The sequence below is a fragment of the Garra rufa genome, chromosome 3 (genome assembly GCF_049309525.1).
Source record: "Garra rufa chromosome 3, GarRuf1.0, whole genome shotgun sequence".
Taxonomy (NCBI): domain Eukaryota; kingdom Metazoa; phylum Chordata; class Actinopteri; order Cypriniformes; family Cyprinidae; genus Garra; species Garra rufa.
In genome coordinates this window covers 52,784,509-52,801,374 of record NC_133363.1, presented here as the reverse complement: position 1 = coordinate 52,801,374, position 16,866 = coordinate 52,784,509, and the positions used below count along the sequence as shown (strand labels likewise).

The following is a 16,866-nucleotide window of genomic DNA, read 5'->3' as shown; positions in this document are numbered from 1 at the left end:
TAATTTAAAAAGCATTTTTAATAATAATTAATTCATTTTTGTGTCTGAATCTGTTTTTAACATAAGACTAGACGTGTTTGCTTTTCCAAAATTACAGTACAAGACAGCCTTGAAAAAACAAACCAAAACATTCAATTTAAAGGAATTATTGTGAATTGGTGAACTAAATTCCACTATAACTACTGAAACCATTTGCATTACCTCCAACTACAATTTCCAACTAGTTACACTGATATTCTGATGTGCACTATGATCCAAATCTAACACTGAACACAGTTTTTTTTTATTATCATCATTATCATTATCATTAAATAAAGAATGGTCTAAGTTACAAAATATTAACAAATAACCTTTTCAATCTTAGGTTACATTATTAACATACACAATTATTTTCCACATACACATTTTGGCTCCATATCAGTCTTTTAAAATGTCCAGCAAGCAGTTTCCTTCAGACAAACGTTGCTTTATATTGCACAGTGTCGCTCTCGTTGACTTCCAGCACCCCGCTGAGGGGACGGGACGTTTCTGTGGAGGGGTAAATGCCATTTCTCATTTTGTTCTGGCACTGGCGAAGCTCAGCTGCGTAACCCTCAAAGCTGTCCTCCAGAGTGACCCCCTCCACACTGACCCCCTTGTCTAGCACTTGGGCTGTTGTTGAAGAGGGATGGTGGTTGACAGCTGAAGTGCATGTGTTTCCCATGTTTCCTTGTTCTGTACCTGGAGAAAAGTTTGCAAACAAGTCAGTACAGCACATATACAGAAATATACAAAAAGAATTTGGGAATTGGGAACCAGAATCTGATTTTTGTCTCTCTCTTTCTGCAAATCAATTTTTGATTTATCAACATGATTACCACATCCTTGTTCAAAGATTTACAGATAATTTATTTGTTATCCAAGATGTTCATGTCTCTCTTTTTTCAGTCGTAAAGAAATTGTTTTTTGAGGAAAACATTTCAGAAATTTTCTCCATATAGTGACTTAAACAGGGCCGTCCAGTTTGAACTTGCAAAATGCAGTTTAAAGGCAGCTCATTTTCTCCTCCAACTTTAATCCCTGCCCTGCATCGCTGTTTTACCTTTTTTTGTAAAGGGTGTTTGATCTTTGCATGTTCACTTTGTAAAAACTTTACTTCTGCAGCAATGTAGGATGATTTTGAAGTTGGTGGAGAAAATGAGATGGGAGTTTTTTTTACATACCCTAACAGTATAGAAACAGAACACACACAGAACATCGCAGAGCTAGGCAAGAAGAGCATTTGTGGTTAAAAAGTGTGTAAATATTAATTTATTGAAGAAAATGACCGGCTGGGATTGTTTAGAGCCCTTTGAAGCTGCATTTAAACTGCATTTTGGAAGTTCAAACTTGTGGGCACTGTTTAAGTTACTTACACTGAGAGAAATCCTGAAATGTTTTCCTCAAAAAACATAATTTCTTTACGACTGAAGAAAGAAAGACATGAACATTTTGGATGACAAGGGGGTAAATTATCTGTAAACTTTTGTTAATCTGTAAAACATTGATAATGAAGTTTAATTGAAATACTATGCATAATAATACTATTTAGTAGTGAAAGTGTTCAGTCGTTCACTCTTTATTGTTACTCTGGACAAAAACTTGACTGTGGCAGCGTTACTTTGACAATGACCATCCAACCACAAGGTGGCAGTATGTCCTTATTAGAAAATAAATCGATAAAAACTTCGCACAAGCACAATTTCAGGACGGTGTCTTTATAAAAATGTTTGTATTTTTGTATTTTTTGTAGAAAAAAAGTACAAATATGTATTATATTATGCATGTAAGTCTAATCCCTAGTACTGTAGCAACCAGTTTAGTGTAAAAATTAGTATAACAAATCTAAAGACGAGTCTTTCTTCATGTTCATGCTTTTGTAGGTTACTGGTGCATTTCATGCAGTCATCTTATTTTAGCAGTTTCAGTAGGTTGGGAAAGATTATTTCTGTGCAAAAACATGCTTTACACAATATCAGACATTGATTATTATATTATTGATTAATATCCACCTTATTCTTTAACGCGGAAGTAAGCGAATGGGCAGGGTTGCCAGGTTTTCACAACAAACCCGTCCAATTGCTACTCAAAACCAAACTATCCCACTCCCGTTTCGAGGGGAACCCCGGTAAAAATCGCATTCCAGGGGGTAAAATACGTTTTTGGCAGGATTCTCCTGGTAAAAGTAGCATTCCAGGGGCTAAATATTACGTTATTGGGGTCGCTTCAACCCACGGACACGAAAAAACAACCCACAGCAACAGTGTTAAAGTAGGCCAATTCCGCGGGAAAACCGCAGACTTGGCAACACTTACTATGGGCAAGACTTCCGGTTCATTAGCCTATGGAAATAACCAGAAGAATAACAACATGCAATAAAGCGTAAAACTGCTTGCATTACAAACCAGTGTGTTCATAATTAAGATAATACATTAAAATAATATGGCAAGACACACCCATTTGCAATATCAAGCAGCAAAACGAGCTGTTTGTAAAGCAGACAATAGCTGGATCGCTCTTACATAAAGAAAAAGGTGGATCGGATGAATGTTATGTTATCAATAATGCTTTACAGCTCAGGAATACTGCATACATCAGGATAAACAAGGTTACAGTGTATTTTTCGAATGCAATCAAGGCAAGCATGAAAGAAAAACAAACACATTAAGATGTAGAAAAGTAAGGAAAAGAGAATGAAGGAACGATCACATCAGGAAGATATAGGGATGACACAAGATCACAAGCAAGTCTAGTCTGATTTTACTAACATTTATTAGATCTAATCAGATTGACAGAGAATCAACATGATCACTACAAGGAAAACAGGATGGCAGGCAAATCAACAATGCGACTGTTTGAGAGCATAGCATGACTAGCTTGAATCGTAAAATGTTTATAAAGTGTATTGTGAAATACTGTAAGAGTATTCCTGCCAGAATAGCTCTGACTGAAGTCTCACATTCAGCACTGTTGAATCGCACTTTAGGTAATGATTAGATGGGTAGAGACACATTTGCACAGCTTGCATCAAATGGAAATGTCAAAAATGAACAAAAAAGTATATGAGAGTTTTGTAAATGATTATTTACAGTTCTCAGAAACACTGTAAACAGCATTTAATATACACTCATGTGAACACTTTCAGATTACAACATGATCCCCAGGGTGTCTTGTTTTGTGTCTAAACAATTAAGACAAACGAATGCCTTATTATTTTAAAGTTTTCAACACAGAGACATTATATACTCTACGGTACAAAGAAATGGCTATGATCCGAATGTAATGAAGTGCATAATCCATATTGTTTCACATACTATTCTTAGACACCAGGCAGTTTATAGTACATACTGCATAGTATGCAGTACACTAGTATAACATTTCAAGCACAGCCACACTATCGTTGAAAAGTTTGGCATTAGTATGAATTTAAAAAAAATTAAGCAGTACAACTGTTTTTAACATTATAGTAATAAGAAATGTTTCTTGAGCAGCAAATGATTTCTGAAGCATCATGTGACCTGCTAAAAATTCAGCTTTGTCGTCACAGGAATAAATTACATTTCAAAATATATTGAAATAGAAAACAGTTATTTTAATTTGTAATAATATTTCACAATTTTACTGTTTTTACTGAATTTGTTAAACAAATAAATGCCTTGTAAGCATAAGAAACTTCTTTAAAAAAAAAAAAAAAAACTTACCAACCCCAAACTTTTGAACAGTGGTGTATTTAAATACAACTATGAAATTATGAAGTTGACACTAGTGAGATTAATACTATGAAGTGTATGTCAGGTGAATTGGAGATAATACACAAATCCATTCAAACATGCCACCCACCACACGCACACACACACAGCCACACTCACGGCTAGTCAAGCGGGAGAAATACCTGGGCTGGGATGCCTGTGTATGCATGACGGAGGAGTGAAGTTGGCCTCAGGTAGGCTGCCCTCATAAGGGGGCGGAGAGATCGGCGGAGGCGGAAGCAGAGTGGAGTTAGGGCTGTTGATGTCGCCCTCCCCCACCAGAGTCAGATCACCCAGCCCTTCCTCTTCCTGACCCTGAGGACCAGAGGAGTGTAGGATGGGGGAAAGTGGGGCGGTGAAAGGGGGCGAGTCAGGGCTGGGTGCGCGGGGGTGTCCGTTAGATGAGCTGGGTTTAGGAGGTTGGGGGGTTGTGATGGTGGTGTGGCCGGGTTTACGGGAGGTGGGGGTTGAGCAGGCAGGAGGTTGGAGTTCAGGATCGGGGTTCACACGGAGAAAGTCAGGAAGCACAAGGTCTTCTTTTCTCAGCAAGCCTCTCTGGTCGTCGACACGACTGCTTTGAGCACGACTCAACAACTCGAAAAATTCTAGAAAAGAAGAGTGATATATGATACAACTAAGCTGAAAATAATAAAACAAGCTACAGTGGCCCTAATGGTATATATGTGACCCTGTAGTAATAGCCAAAAATACATTGCATGGGTTGATCAATTTTTCTTTTATGCCAAAAATCATTAGGATATTAAGTAAAGATCATGTTCCATGAAGATATTTTAAAATTTCCTATCGTAAATACATCAAAACTTAATTTTTGATTAGTAATATACATTGCTAAGAACTTTATTTGGACAACTTTAAAGGCAATTTTCTCAGTATTTAGATTTTTTTGCACCCTCAGATTCCAGATTTTCAAATAGTTGTATCTCGGCCAAATATTGTCCTATCCTTACAAACCATACATCAACGCTTATTTATTAAGCTTTCATGTGAAGCTTTCAAAAAATTGACCCATATGACTGGTTTTGTGGTCCAGTGTCACATATATACAGTTAGAAACAACTAGAAACAGTTAAATTGTTTATGTTAAAAGAACATAACTTTATATGAAAACTACACATTATAGAAAAAAATTGAAATTATTAATTAAAAATATGTACCCTCTGCTTCATCTAAATGATTCTTTTTCCCTTTCTTCCTCTCTGACGTAGCTGTCCGTGGATGCTTGTCTTCACCATCTCCTTTTGATGGTTTTCCTGCAGAGTTTTCGTCTCTCTAGCAATGTGGCAAAGACAGATGTACGATGAATAAATATTGAGCTGAATGTCTTATAGATTTACAAATTCATGAAGGTTTGAGGAACAGTGAACAAAGCCATTTCTAATGCATTCTTATATTTCAAAATGTAACACAAAGAACTTGTGGGTCATTAATGTACCCACAAGTTCATGCTCACTACATCCATGCATACTTCAGAGTTCGTAACATACAGAGAATTTAGTTATTTAGCTGAAGATGTATTTAGTTTCTGATTGATGCCTGCAGTTAGAGTATATTAGCTATTTAGAGAATTGAAGCAGGCATGACTATCACACTATCATAGTTACTGAAGTCACTCTCACCTCTCTTGGCAGACTTTTCTTGGCAGCTGGTGTTTTGGAGTTGAGTGTTTTAGACTTGTCTGGTAAAGGAGTACAACAAAACAATTACCCAAAGGAATGTTGAAATGACCTTGAACACAATTACTTGATATTATCAGAGAGAAGTGGAGAGCTTGATAATGCACAAGGCCATGTGTGTGTTTTAAGAAAACACTTCTTCTTTCTTAGGGTTAGGTTATAGTATTTATAACTAGCTGTATATAAAAAAAACAAGAGTAGACTATACAATGTCTGTCAATGTTTTGAAAATGTAAAAATGCAGAAAGATTTCTGTGAGGGACAAGTTTAGGGTTAAAGGATAGAATATATAGTTTGTACAGTATTATTTTGACATAAAACACGAAAACCCAAAATGCGTTTTAGAGTGTGTGTGTGTGTGTGTGTGTGTGTGTGTGTGTGTGTGTGTGTGTGTGTGTGTGTGTGTGTGTGTGTGTTTGTGTGTGTGTGTGTGTGTGTGTGTGTGTGTGTGTGTGTGTGTGTGTGTGTGTGTGTGTGTGTGTGTGTGTACCTGGTATTCATCACGTTGTGGGGACCAAATGTCCCCACAAGGATAGGAATACCAGTAGATTTTGACCTTGTGGGGACATTTCTCAGGTCCCCATGAGGAAACAGGCTTATAAATCTTGCACAATGAGTTTTTTTGATGAAGTAAAAGTATGCACAATCTCCTGTGAGGGCTAGGTTTAGGTGTAGGGTAGGTGTAGGGCGATAGAAAGTACGGTTTGTTCAGTATAAAAACCATTACGCCTATGGAATGTCCCCACAAAACATGTAAACTCAACATGTGTGTGTGTGTGTGTGTGTGTGTGTGTGTGTGTGTGTGTGTGTGTGTGTGTGTACCTTTGGCTGGATCAGCCCTCTCCAGTACAACTCGTAGACCATCAAGGTTTGATATGGGCACTCCAAGATCAAGAACCTCTGTTTCTCCACTCTAAAAATGTCAAACATTTAGCATTAGCCTCTATTCTCTAGAAATTTGACTTTTGATTGATGGTTTCAATACAGTTTAAAGGGACAGTACACCAAAAAATTTAGATCCTGTCATTAATTACCCTAATGTCGTTCCAAACCCCTAAAACCTTTATTTATCTTCGGAACACAAATTAAGATATTTTTTATGAAATCTGAGAGCTTTCTGACCCTGCAACTACCATGTTCAAGGCCCAGAAAGGTAGTAAGGACATCGTTAAAAGTAGTCCATGTGACAGTGGACTAAACTTAATGTTATTAAGCTATAAGAATACATTTTGTGTGTAAAGATAACAAAAACAATGACTTCATTCAACAATTTGTTCTGTGTCAGTCTTTGCCACGCAAAAGAAGAGTACCATGACTCGTGTGTGTGGTGCTGCTGATTCAGAGGCCATTGTATTACTGTAATTAATGACAGAATTTTAATTTTTGGGTGAACTATCCCTTTAAGTCTTAAAGACAGGCATGCTTAGCACATGATTAACACAGAAAATAATTTAAATGCATCTCTTAGTGTGTATAGTACTGCAGTCACAATGGGACAGTCTCTGGAACCAGACACTGCATTGGACATTAAGGTTCACACTTTGTCATGTTTGGTTCGATTAAAACAAACTCTGGTGCAATTGTTTTGTTAGTGTGGTTTATAAGTGTGAATGCTGCCATCCATTTGTAAGGACAAAATGCGACGCTATGCAACATTATTTCACAAAAGGAACAAGTGGTGTATTCAAAACAAAATGAGCAGAGGGCAAATGTGAAGCAATCAGGAGGTAAAGTGCCTTTTTTTTTAGCTCTTTGTTAGTTCATAGGTGGTGAAAATATAATCATATACATGTAACAATGAGCATGCTTAGTCCAGCAGACAGCATTAGGTGTAGTCAACTTAAAGCAGTGCTAAGCAGACCGATCAGTGAATGGGTACTTTGATGTTATACGCCTGCAGCGCCGCAGTTAAATGCACTTTTTCTTTTTGTTTAGAGTGTTCAGTGAGTTCCATCACAAAATATACACCTTTCAACCCGTCCAATCAGGTTGTGAGTGTATCACTATGCTTTAGGTTTGGTATTTTAAGGTTCGCTGTCATAAATGCCAGTGTGAACGCTAATCGGACCGGGACCAAATGTGTGTTCACATTTGTAGTCCGGTTTGTTTGGCTCATTTGGTCCGGATCAAAATAGAAAATTATACATTTGGTCCTGGTCCACTTAGCGTTCACACTGCCATTTTTGACAGCGAACCTAAAGATACTGAACCTAAAGGCATAGTGATACATTCAGGGTTCGGATGGCATGCTCACACTTACTCAAATAAACCACACGAACAGAGCAATCGCACCAGAGTTTGTTTTAATCTAACCAAACCTGACAAGTGTGAACACATTTTCCTTTTTGATGCGGATCAAATGAACCAAATGAACTACAGATGTGAACACACCCTAAAATACATATTGTTTTGAAACAGTTCCCATAATCAGGGGCATTACTTGGCACTTTTTGGGGCACAAGCCCCAGTGAAACACAGCTGCGCTCCAGTATAAATCCTTCTCTGACAGAGGAGATTACTGTATAATATCAGCCTGAGAATCAAGTTACCCAATATTATTTCAATTAGTGTTTTCTACAAGCTGTTTAGTATCAGAACTAGTGATGCCAGTCACAAATCAATCACTCTTGATATAATTGGTCAGTCAAGTTGAAAATAAATAAAACTGAATTGCAAACAGTGCACTAACTCAATGAATCCTTTGCATTGGTTTCTCACACTGTAACTGGATGCTTTATACTCATGCTCATAATACTTGAACATTACACATTTAACATATTAACTGATCAAATTGCTTAAGGGAAGACACTGCAGGCAAAAACAGTGTTTTTTTCATGCACCTGTCAAGTTTGAGATTTTAGGCTTTTTGGTTTTTCATAAAGTGTTTTTTCAGACTAGTGGAAAGAAAACACCCAAAAGACACTGTTAAGTGTTTATTTTATAATACTTTATCTATTTGTGTCAATAGATTACAATTACAATACATATTTTTAAAGACTCAAAATGAGTTTTTTCTCCTACACTGAGCCATAAATCTCCACTTCAGTAGCACTTACACACACCAAACTTGACATTTTTATTCCTGTCTATGTCCTGAAGTTTTTTACAAAGGGATTTGTTCATATAATTTGCTTGATTTTATACAACATTTTATTCCCCAAAAACTGTAAAAAACAGTATTTTCCGAATTATGGAGTGACAAAATGAGATACCCAAAATCCCCTCTGTAAAAACATTTAATTCTAATATGTCAAAAAAAGAAACAAGAATTTTGAAACTGAATTTTTTTTGACTATTTTTGTACTAGAAATGTATGCAAATGAGCGCATATTTCATTAAATAATGCCTCATTTGCATATTAATACCTAACATTTTAGAAAACTTGGGTAACACTTTACAATAAGGTTCATTAGTTAACATTAGTTAACCACATTAGTTAACATGAACTAATAATGAACTGCACTTATACAGCATTTATTAATCTTTGTTAATGTTTATTTCAACATTTACTAATACATTATTAAAATTTTGTTAACATTAGTTAATGCAGTGTGAACTAACATGAACAAACAATGTACAACTGTATTTCCGTTAACTAATGTTAATAAAGATTAGTAAATACAGTAACAAATGTATTGTTCATGGTTAGTTCATGTTAGTTAATACATTAGTTAATGTTTAACTAATGAACCTTATTGTAAAGTGTTACCAAAACTTGTAATACAACATTTTTTTTGCAATTATCAATGTAATCAATCAACTGGGTAAGTAAGGCGATAACTGTTGGTTAATTTTTTTTACAATGTGCTATATTTCAAATCCTGTCATGACTATATGATGTTACTATCCACAAAGTACTATTTATTTAAATGCACAAACTTCATTTACAAGAATTGTGGGTAACGCAAGACAAGCACCCTGAACAGTATTCCAATCTCTCCACATTTTTGTATGGAAGAATTTAAGCAAGCACTTGAACAAAAATACAAGCTGCACATTTCTGCTTTTTAATCTTCTGGAATGTCTTGCACCACCAAACACAGCTTTTGCTTGTTTTTTAGCAACTTGTTTTGAACCCAGAACATTCCTCTAGGTACTAAACACTGCTATGTGACGGAAATGTTAGCACCTGCTTTTAGCCTAGCTTTATATCTGTAGGTTTAGATATGCCCCACATGTTAGCATCACATAGATGTTCTTCAGTGCTTTTGAAGGTTAATGCTGAATGTCTGTGCTCTGTGATAGAGTAAAAGCTGCATAGACCACTGGCTAAAAATAAACTAGCCTTTATGCTTTTGCGGAGCTGGGAGGCGGCTTTGTTTCAAGCCATTAATGTCATTTCTCTCTGCTTAGTGCTGTCTTCCATTAACTTCTAAAAGCTGGCTCAGATGACCACTGTTCAATGTTTAAGAGGGGAAAAACTGCAGCGTTCCTGCTATACCACATAACTCCACACCCTTTGAGACTGAAGCAGCTGCATGTACTGTTCAGGAATCCCATTGTTTTAAATTTGACAGAACATTTAAAAAAAATGTAATCTAAATCAGATTAGATGGACATTTTTTTGGATAATGAAAGAATTTAGATCTGTACAGAGAGACAATGCAAAAATATACAACGTATGCCAACCATGTGTGTAACTAGTCACAGTCAATCACTTACTATTCTGGCTACCAAGTCACCAAGGTGGAGTCCATATTTGGCAACCACAGGACGCAGAACTTCAGTCACAGGTTTTGTGGGCTTTGCTTTCAACCCAACCGATCTGTTAATGGGTACCAGGTCCAGCCTGAAAATAGCAAAAAGGGAGGACTTATTTATAGTGTAGCGCCAACCACAGCACACATTTGTTTGATAGTCTTTTCTACATTTATGACATATGGTGCTCTTGGAGAGAACAGATTGTGCTGTATTGAGCATTTCCCACTAATTATAAAAGTCAACATAACTACATATGGGTGTGGATATTTGGATCATTATAAACTCAGGGTTTATTGTGAACTTTCAACCAAGCACAAATCTGTGTGAAAGAGAGATGATAATAACAAAATGTACCTGAACAAAGTGCGTTTCTCAAGACGAAGTTCTCGGGAGCTGAGTGTAATACTATCTTGGTCCAACACCAAAGGCTAAGCAGGGAACAATGAGGGAAATTCAGTGATCACAGAATAACTAAAGTAGACATTTAGAAAGCTGTGAAGGGTTGCTCTACCTTTTCTCCTCCAGAGAGAAAGAGGTCGACAGCAGCCAGGTTGATGTGCTGTTTTTGACAGAGCTCCAGCAGCACCTGTCTGATGGAGGCGCCCTGTCGTAGAGGAATGGAGCAGCTAGAGCCGTCGGGCAGCAATACTGTACACGTCCTGCTACATCGCTCTTTGTCCTTTTCCCAAACAGAACCAGAACTTCTCAACTCACACTGCTTCACACATACAAACAACCAAGGAAACAAAAAAGTTAGTTTGTTGATGTACCAACAGCCTACAGTTAATATGTCAAATTACGTGTGTGGAAAAATTGGTGTATAAACCAAGGGTCGGTTGCATAAACTGTTTAGACTAGCCATAAAAAGTTAGTCATCTATTTTTTTTTTCTTCAAGACTGGTCATAACATTTTAAATTCAGTTACAAAAAGGTAGATTGGACTTAGTGTTAAAAACTATAGTGTCTTATAGTGGACTTCAATGGGGATCAACGGGTTGAAGGTCCAAATTGCAGTGTCAATGCAGCTTCAAAGGGCTCTACACGATCCCAGCCGAAGCATTAGAGTCTCGTCTAGCGAAACAATCAGTCATGACTTTGTTTATGCAACTGGCCCCAAAGCTTTACTCACCTGTGGTAAAATCACTATAATGTATGATCACAATTATTGCTTTGATTTGCTGAAAAAGCCTCCTATTGCATATCTAATGGCTAAGTATTTCGGTGACTCCCTAGTTTCCTAAATGGTGTACTCCTAAACTCCCTACAGTAATTCCCAATCCTCTTACCTCATTCTTTGCTCCGGAAGAGAAAGTGTTGAGCTCTTGACTTGCACCAGAAGACAGTGAACCCTGAGACTCTCTCCGCCCGTTACAATCTGTCCCTAAATATGGATAACCAATCAAAACATGGCAGACCTCACATATCACATATGTGACCCTGGACCACAAAACCAGTTATAAGGGTCAATTTTTTGAAATTGAGATTTAGACATTACCTGAAAGCTAAATAAATAAATTTTTTGCATTGATGTATGGTTTGTTTAGGATAGGACACTATTTGGCTGAGATACAACTATTTGAACATCTGGAATCTGAGGGTGCAAAAAAAAAACTAAATATTGAGAAAATCGCCTTTAAAATTGTCCAAATTAAGTTCTTAGCAATGCATATTACTAATCTAAAAATAAGTTTTGATATATTTATGGTGGGAAATGTACAAAAATGTACAAAATATCTATAATGGAACATGATCTTTACTTAATATCCTAATGATTTTTGGCATAAAAGAAAAATCGATAATTTGCACCCATACAATGTATTGTTGGCTATTGCTGTAAATATACCTTATGCTACTTATGGTTTTGTGGTCCAGGGTTTTAGTGTACATTAAACTGGTTTATCAAAGAGTGTGTTTACAAAAAATAGCTACCAAAAATAAGCATATTGTAAGAAAAGCTGTTGAATAAAATCACTAAATTAAGTGAAAGAAGTTCTCTTGATGTCAAACAAAAGGATGTTTCTTTAACTTCTTTGAGCCCTGTGGTCTAACTTTTGGGGGATAGTGGTTTCTGTGGTCATAAATAAAATAACTCTTTTATACAATAAATACTGAAGCATAAAACTCAACCCCACAGAAGTTACAAAACATAAACTGATGTGTGAACACTGAATAAGCTGGCAGGACATCAATACATCCAATTCGACAGGTAATAGGAAAAGATAAACAAAGGTGTCAAACAAGGTTGAACAAGTTTTGTTAACTGTTTATGATCTTTTCATGTAAAAAAAAAAAACACTTTATAGTGTTTAAACGCCATCAGTTTATTAAGCATATTCAAAACTCATTTCTACATCAACAGCGGAGAGGGTCAGATCCAAAGAAATATAAGATGATATACACGAAAATGAGACTCACTGTTAGGTAAATCTGGGGCGTCTCTTTTCTTTTGTCCTTTCCCAATACTTGGATATCTGTACCAGGAAAAGAAGCCGTTTTTCTTATCGGACTGTTTCTCTCTGAGGTCATCGCTTGACCTGCCTGTTTTGGGCCTCTTATTTTCCTGTAACACAACATATTGTATTATATTTAGTTTTATATTATTTAAAATATATTATTTTATATGCAACTATTACAGAAGGTTCAAACACTCACTGATGCTTCAAAAGGGAACACAATTAAGAGCATTAAGAGCCTGGGGTGAATTTTAAGATCAGGGTAAATTTAACTTTTTTGCTTTCTGGGAAACATGCAATTATATTCTATAGCTTCTGAAGTGCAGTACTTAATGAAAAATATTCAGGCAAAGTAAGAAAAATGTACACATCTTCACGCATGTCAAAAGTTTACATCCCTGGCTTGCATTGTTTTTCCTTCTGGAGCATCAGTGAGTGTTTGAACCTTCTGTAATAGTTGCACACAAGTCCCTCAGTTGTCCTCAAAGTGAAAAGATGGGTCTCAAAAATCATACAGTCATTGTTGGAAAGGGTTCAAATACACTACAATGCTGAAAAACCAAAGAATTTGTGGGACCTGAAGGACTTTTCTGAAGAATAGCGGTTCAGAACAAACAAGGAACTCATGAACAACTATCACTAAACAAAACACAGCTGTGGATCATTCGGGTAACAACACAGTATTAAGAATCAAGTGTATGTAAACTTTTAAACAGGGTCATTTTTATAAATTCAGCTGTTATTTTCTCTTGTAGACTATATGTAAACATCTTTTATGTGAAATATCTTATTCAGGTCAGTGCTAAATAAAAAAATAGCATGCATTTTATATGATCCCTCTTATTTTGGTAAAATAATTCACATTTTGCAGATTCTGCAAGGTGTATGTAAACTTTTGACCTCAACTGCATTTAAAAAAATAATAGTAAAGTAAATTTATTACATTGAAATCAAACACAGTTCATGTCATTTGAAACGGTTGAGCTCTACATTAACAACAAATGGTAATGTTGCTTGGCAGCCATAGACAACTAATAAAAAGCTCCTGTAAACAAATACCAAAAGCTTTCTTGATACATTGCTGCTGTAGTGAGATCAGTACCTTTTTAGGTGTGGAGAATGTGGAACGGTCAGAGGTGAAGCTGTGCTTGGAGGGGGCGGGGCTACACGGGATCGGGCAGGGGTCAGGGAGAGGTCGGCCTTCTACCTCAGCCAGCATACACTCCTGATAGAGAGTGGACTTCAGGAACCGAGCATAACTGTCCATCTTCATCAGGTTAAAGATCTGCATAAATGAGTCAAGGTTTAACAAAAGTTAGATTTCCTCAGTCAAACAATGACAACTGCTATGTGAATGTGGGAGTTTAATCATGTGTGTACATCGACCTGTAGCTGCGGCTGTTTGAACATGTTAGGCTGTGGAGCTGTCAGGACGTCATCGGCAAGTTGAGCTTGACTATCGATGTTCACCGGCATGGTAGCTTTACTTGAGAGGAAACGATTGTAGATCTCTTTGGCTTTCTGGGACAGCTGAAAAATGATTACAATAAGATCAAAAACCTATTGACCTGTATGTTCCTGACTCTTAAATGATAACCTACCCAAAAATATTAATTCTTTCATCTTTAAACATCGTAATATAAATTAAAACAATGTTATTGTTAATTAAACTTTTGTGATAATTAAAGCTATAATATATATGAAAAACTTAAACTTGAGAGTAAAATTTTAAAATAGTGGTTTTCTGTATAATATACTTTAAAATATAATATAGTCCTGTGAAGCAAAGCTGAATTTTCAGCATTATTACTCCAGTATTCAGTGTCACATGATCCTTAGGAAATCATTCTAATCTGCTGATTTATTATGTTTATATATATACACACACACTGCTGCTCAAAATTTTGCGATCAGTAAGTTTTTTAATGCTTTTTTAAAAAAAAGTTTCTTATGCCCATCAAAGTTCCATGTATTTGATCAAAAATACAGAAAAATGTAATATTATGAAATATTATTGCAATTCAAAATAACAGTTTTTTTTTTATTTAATATGCTATAAGATATAATTTATTTCTGTGATGCAAAGCTGAATTTTCATCAGCCATTACTCCAGTCTTCAGTGTCACATGATCCAGCTTCAATTAATATATATATATATTAGGGGTCTACCGATGCCAATACAAATTATTACAGATCAGGTAGACAAATAACCAATATTTTAAAGATATATATATATGTCTGGTGTAAAAATGAAAAATTAAAGTCAAAATTAAGAATAACAAGGGCTCTGACAAAAACTTTCTTTAAATGCTTTTAAATTGTTTTGTCGCAAATCGGTTTTGAAAATGACCAATACCGATAACCATAAAAATGCTTAATATCAGCCGATAAAAAATTTAAAAATGTGAAATTATGCTTTGGAAACTAACTGTAATTAAATAAGTTTAAGTTACAATTTTTTATAATATTAAAATTACTAAAACTAAAGTACACTTAAAGTAAAGCTAGATAGAAATACAAACAACTTAAAATAATAAAAATAAAAAAATGTTACTGAAACTTAAAATAAAGTGAAAATATAAAAATAAGAGCTAATTGTAAATTATAAAAATGATACTAAAAACACTGACATCTTTAATTTTGGTTTGTTCCTTACACAAAGCTATTAAATAATTTCAAAACACTTGGAATATAGTGCACAAATCACTTCTTTTGTTGTGCTTTTACAAATGTTTTTGTATGAAAAAGAGCACCCTGTATATTCTACTTCTCACACTTATTTTATTTCCCCCCGGAAGAAGGAAGTCATTAAGATTTCAAACAACATAAGGGTAAGTAAATCGTGGTAGAATTTTCATTTTTGGGTGAAATATCACTTTAAGTCCTAAGGAGCAAAATGACTGAATACGTATGACCGAGGGAACGGTGTATGTGTTGCAGATGATTACCTGCTTTTTGTCATGTTCTGAAACTTGGCTAAAGCATTCACAGGCCTGCCAGAATAAGATGTTTTCCTCACTAAACTCCTTCTTTAGAAACTCCTGCAGGAACATAGAAAAGTACACATGGTTGTAAATGACTATCCTGTGACATTAATACACTTCTGCTTTATGATATGGTGTCAACAAATGAAACAACACAAACCATCAATCTGATATACACAAAGGCAAGCCTGTCAAAAGCTCACAGGCCATAAGAATTGTATTTACTTAACAATAAGCACATGTCTAAGACACACTCCAGTACTTACAGAAAAATAGCGGACACCCACGGGATCCTGGAGCAAACGCTCAAAGCTGACGGCCCATGATGCAACACGGCGCTCTGTGAAGCGACAATGGTTGGTGACGCTGGGCAGGCTACCATTACTTTCCAAACTGCTGACGCTGCCGCAGTCATGGCGCTGGAGACCGCTGCGTTCTGAACAAGGCAAAGAGTAAATATGAGAGACAAGGTGATTTAGGATCAGATTCTTTAAAGGGATAGTTCACCCAAAAATGAAAATTTGATGTTTATCTGCTTACTCCCAGGGCATCCTAAATGTAGGTGACTTTGTTTCTTCAGTAGAACACAAACGAAGACTTTTAACTCAAACTGTTGCAGTCTGTCGGTCATATAATGGCAGAATAATGATATAAATACTGTTCAGTTTCTTGCACAGACAGATCGATATGTGTCTTAAGACCTCAATGTATCGTCACGAGCCGCAGAGTTTAATTTGGTTTTGTCTGTGTATGTTTTTTTCACTCTTAAAGATTAGGTAAACATTGACTGCCATTATATGACTGACAGACTGCGACGGTTTGAGTTAAAAATCTTTGTTTGTGTTCTACTGAAGAAACAAAGTCCCCTACATCTTGGATGCCCTGGGGGAAAGCAGATAATTTTTTTAGTTGGAAATTGGTCAGTCAAACAGTCTCACAAAAATCACACTATTGGTTGAGCAAGTGTTGCTGTGTTGGGCTGTTCAGGTTTCTCAAACTAAGTAAGGCCTTAGTGAGCCACAGTGTTTACACAGTTTGGGAAATTCAATGTACAAATGCCTTACTTATGGTTTAGGGCCAAAACTATTTTAACATCAGAAAAACTACACACAGTCAACCCAAAAATTATTTAAACACCACATATAATTTGCGATAGTTTTTTACTAGTGGGTCACCATAGTTCATTTATATAAGTGAAGATAGATGACCGTGGTTTTTCTTTAATTGCTAATGCAACCTTTTTACAATTGGTCAACAAAGTACTGAT

The 16,866-nt window shown here is 36.0% G+C and overlaps 1 protein-coding gene across 2 annotated transcripts in view; it reads right to left on the bottom strand.

Annotated features, from left to right (window-relative positions):
• The window catches only part of rgs12a (regulator of G protein signaling 12a), a 45,368-nt gene continuing 28,502 nt past the window's right edge, over positions 1–16,866 (bottom strand). The window contains exons 4-17 of one of the 2 annotated variants that reach the window (XM_073836371.1): positions 15,866–16,035; positions 15,564–15,656; positions 14,002–14,145; positions 13,718–13,900; positions 12,578–12,722; positions 11,449–11,543; positions 10,674–10,880; positions 10,517–10,590; positions 10,124–10,250; positions 6,284–6,374; positions 5,405–5,463; positions 4,943–5,057; positions 3,911–4,372; positions 1–720 (exon numbers count right to left, since the gene is read on the bottom strand). In XM_073836371.1, the coding sequence (XP_073692472.1) occupies positions 452–720; positions 3,911–4,372; positions 4,943–5,057; positions 5,405–5,463; positions 6,284–6,374; positions 10,124–10,250; positions 10,517–10,590; positions 10,674–10,880; positions 11,449–11,543; positions 12,578–12,722; positions 13,718–13,900; positions 14,002–14,145; positions 15,564–15,656; positions 15,866–16,035 (2,234 nt within the window). In that variant the 3' untranslated portion in view covers positions 1–451. The remainder of the gene's footprint in view (positions 721–3,910; positions 4,373–4,942; positions 5,058–5,404; positions 5,464–6,283; positions 6,375–10,123; positions 10,251–10,516; positions 10,591–10,673; positions 10,881–11,448; positions 11,544–12,577; positions 12,723–13,717; positions 13,901–14,001; positions 14,146–15,563; positions 15,657–15,865; positions 16,036–16,866) is intronic. The other variant, XM_073836372.1, reaches the window with a different exon arrangement.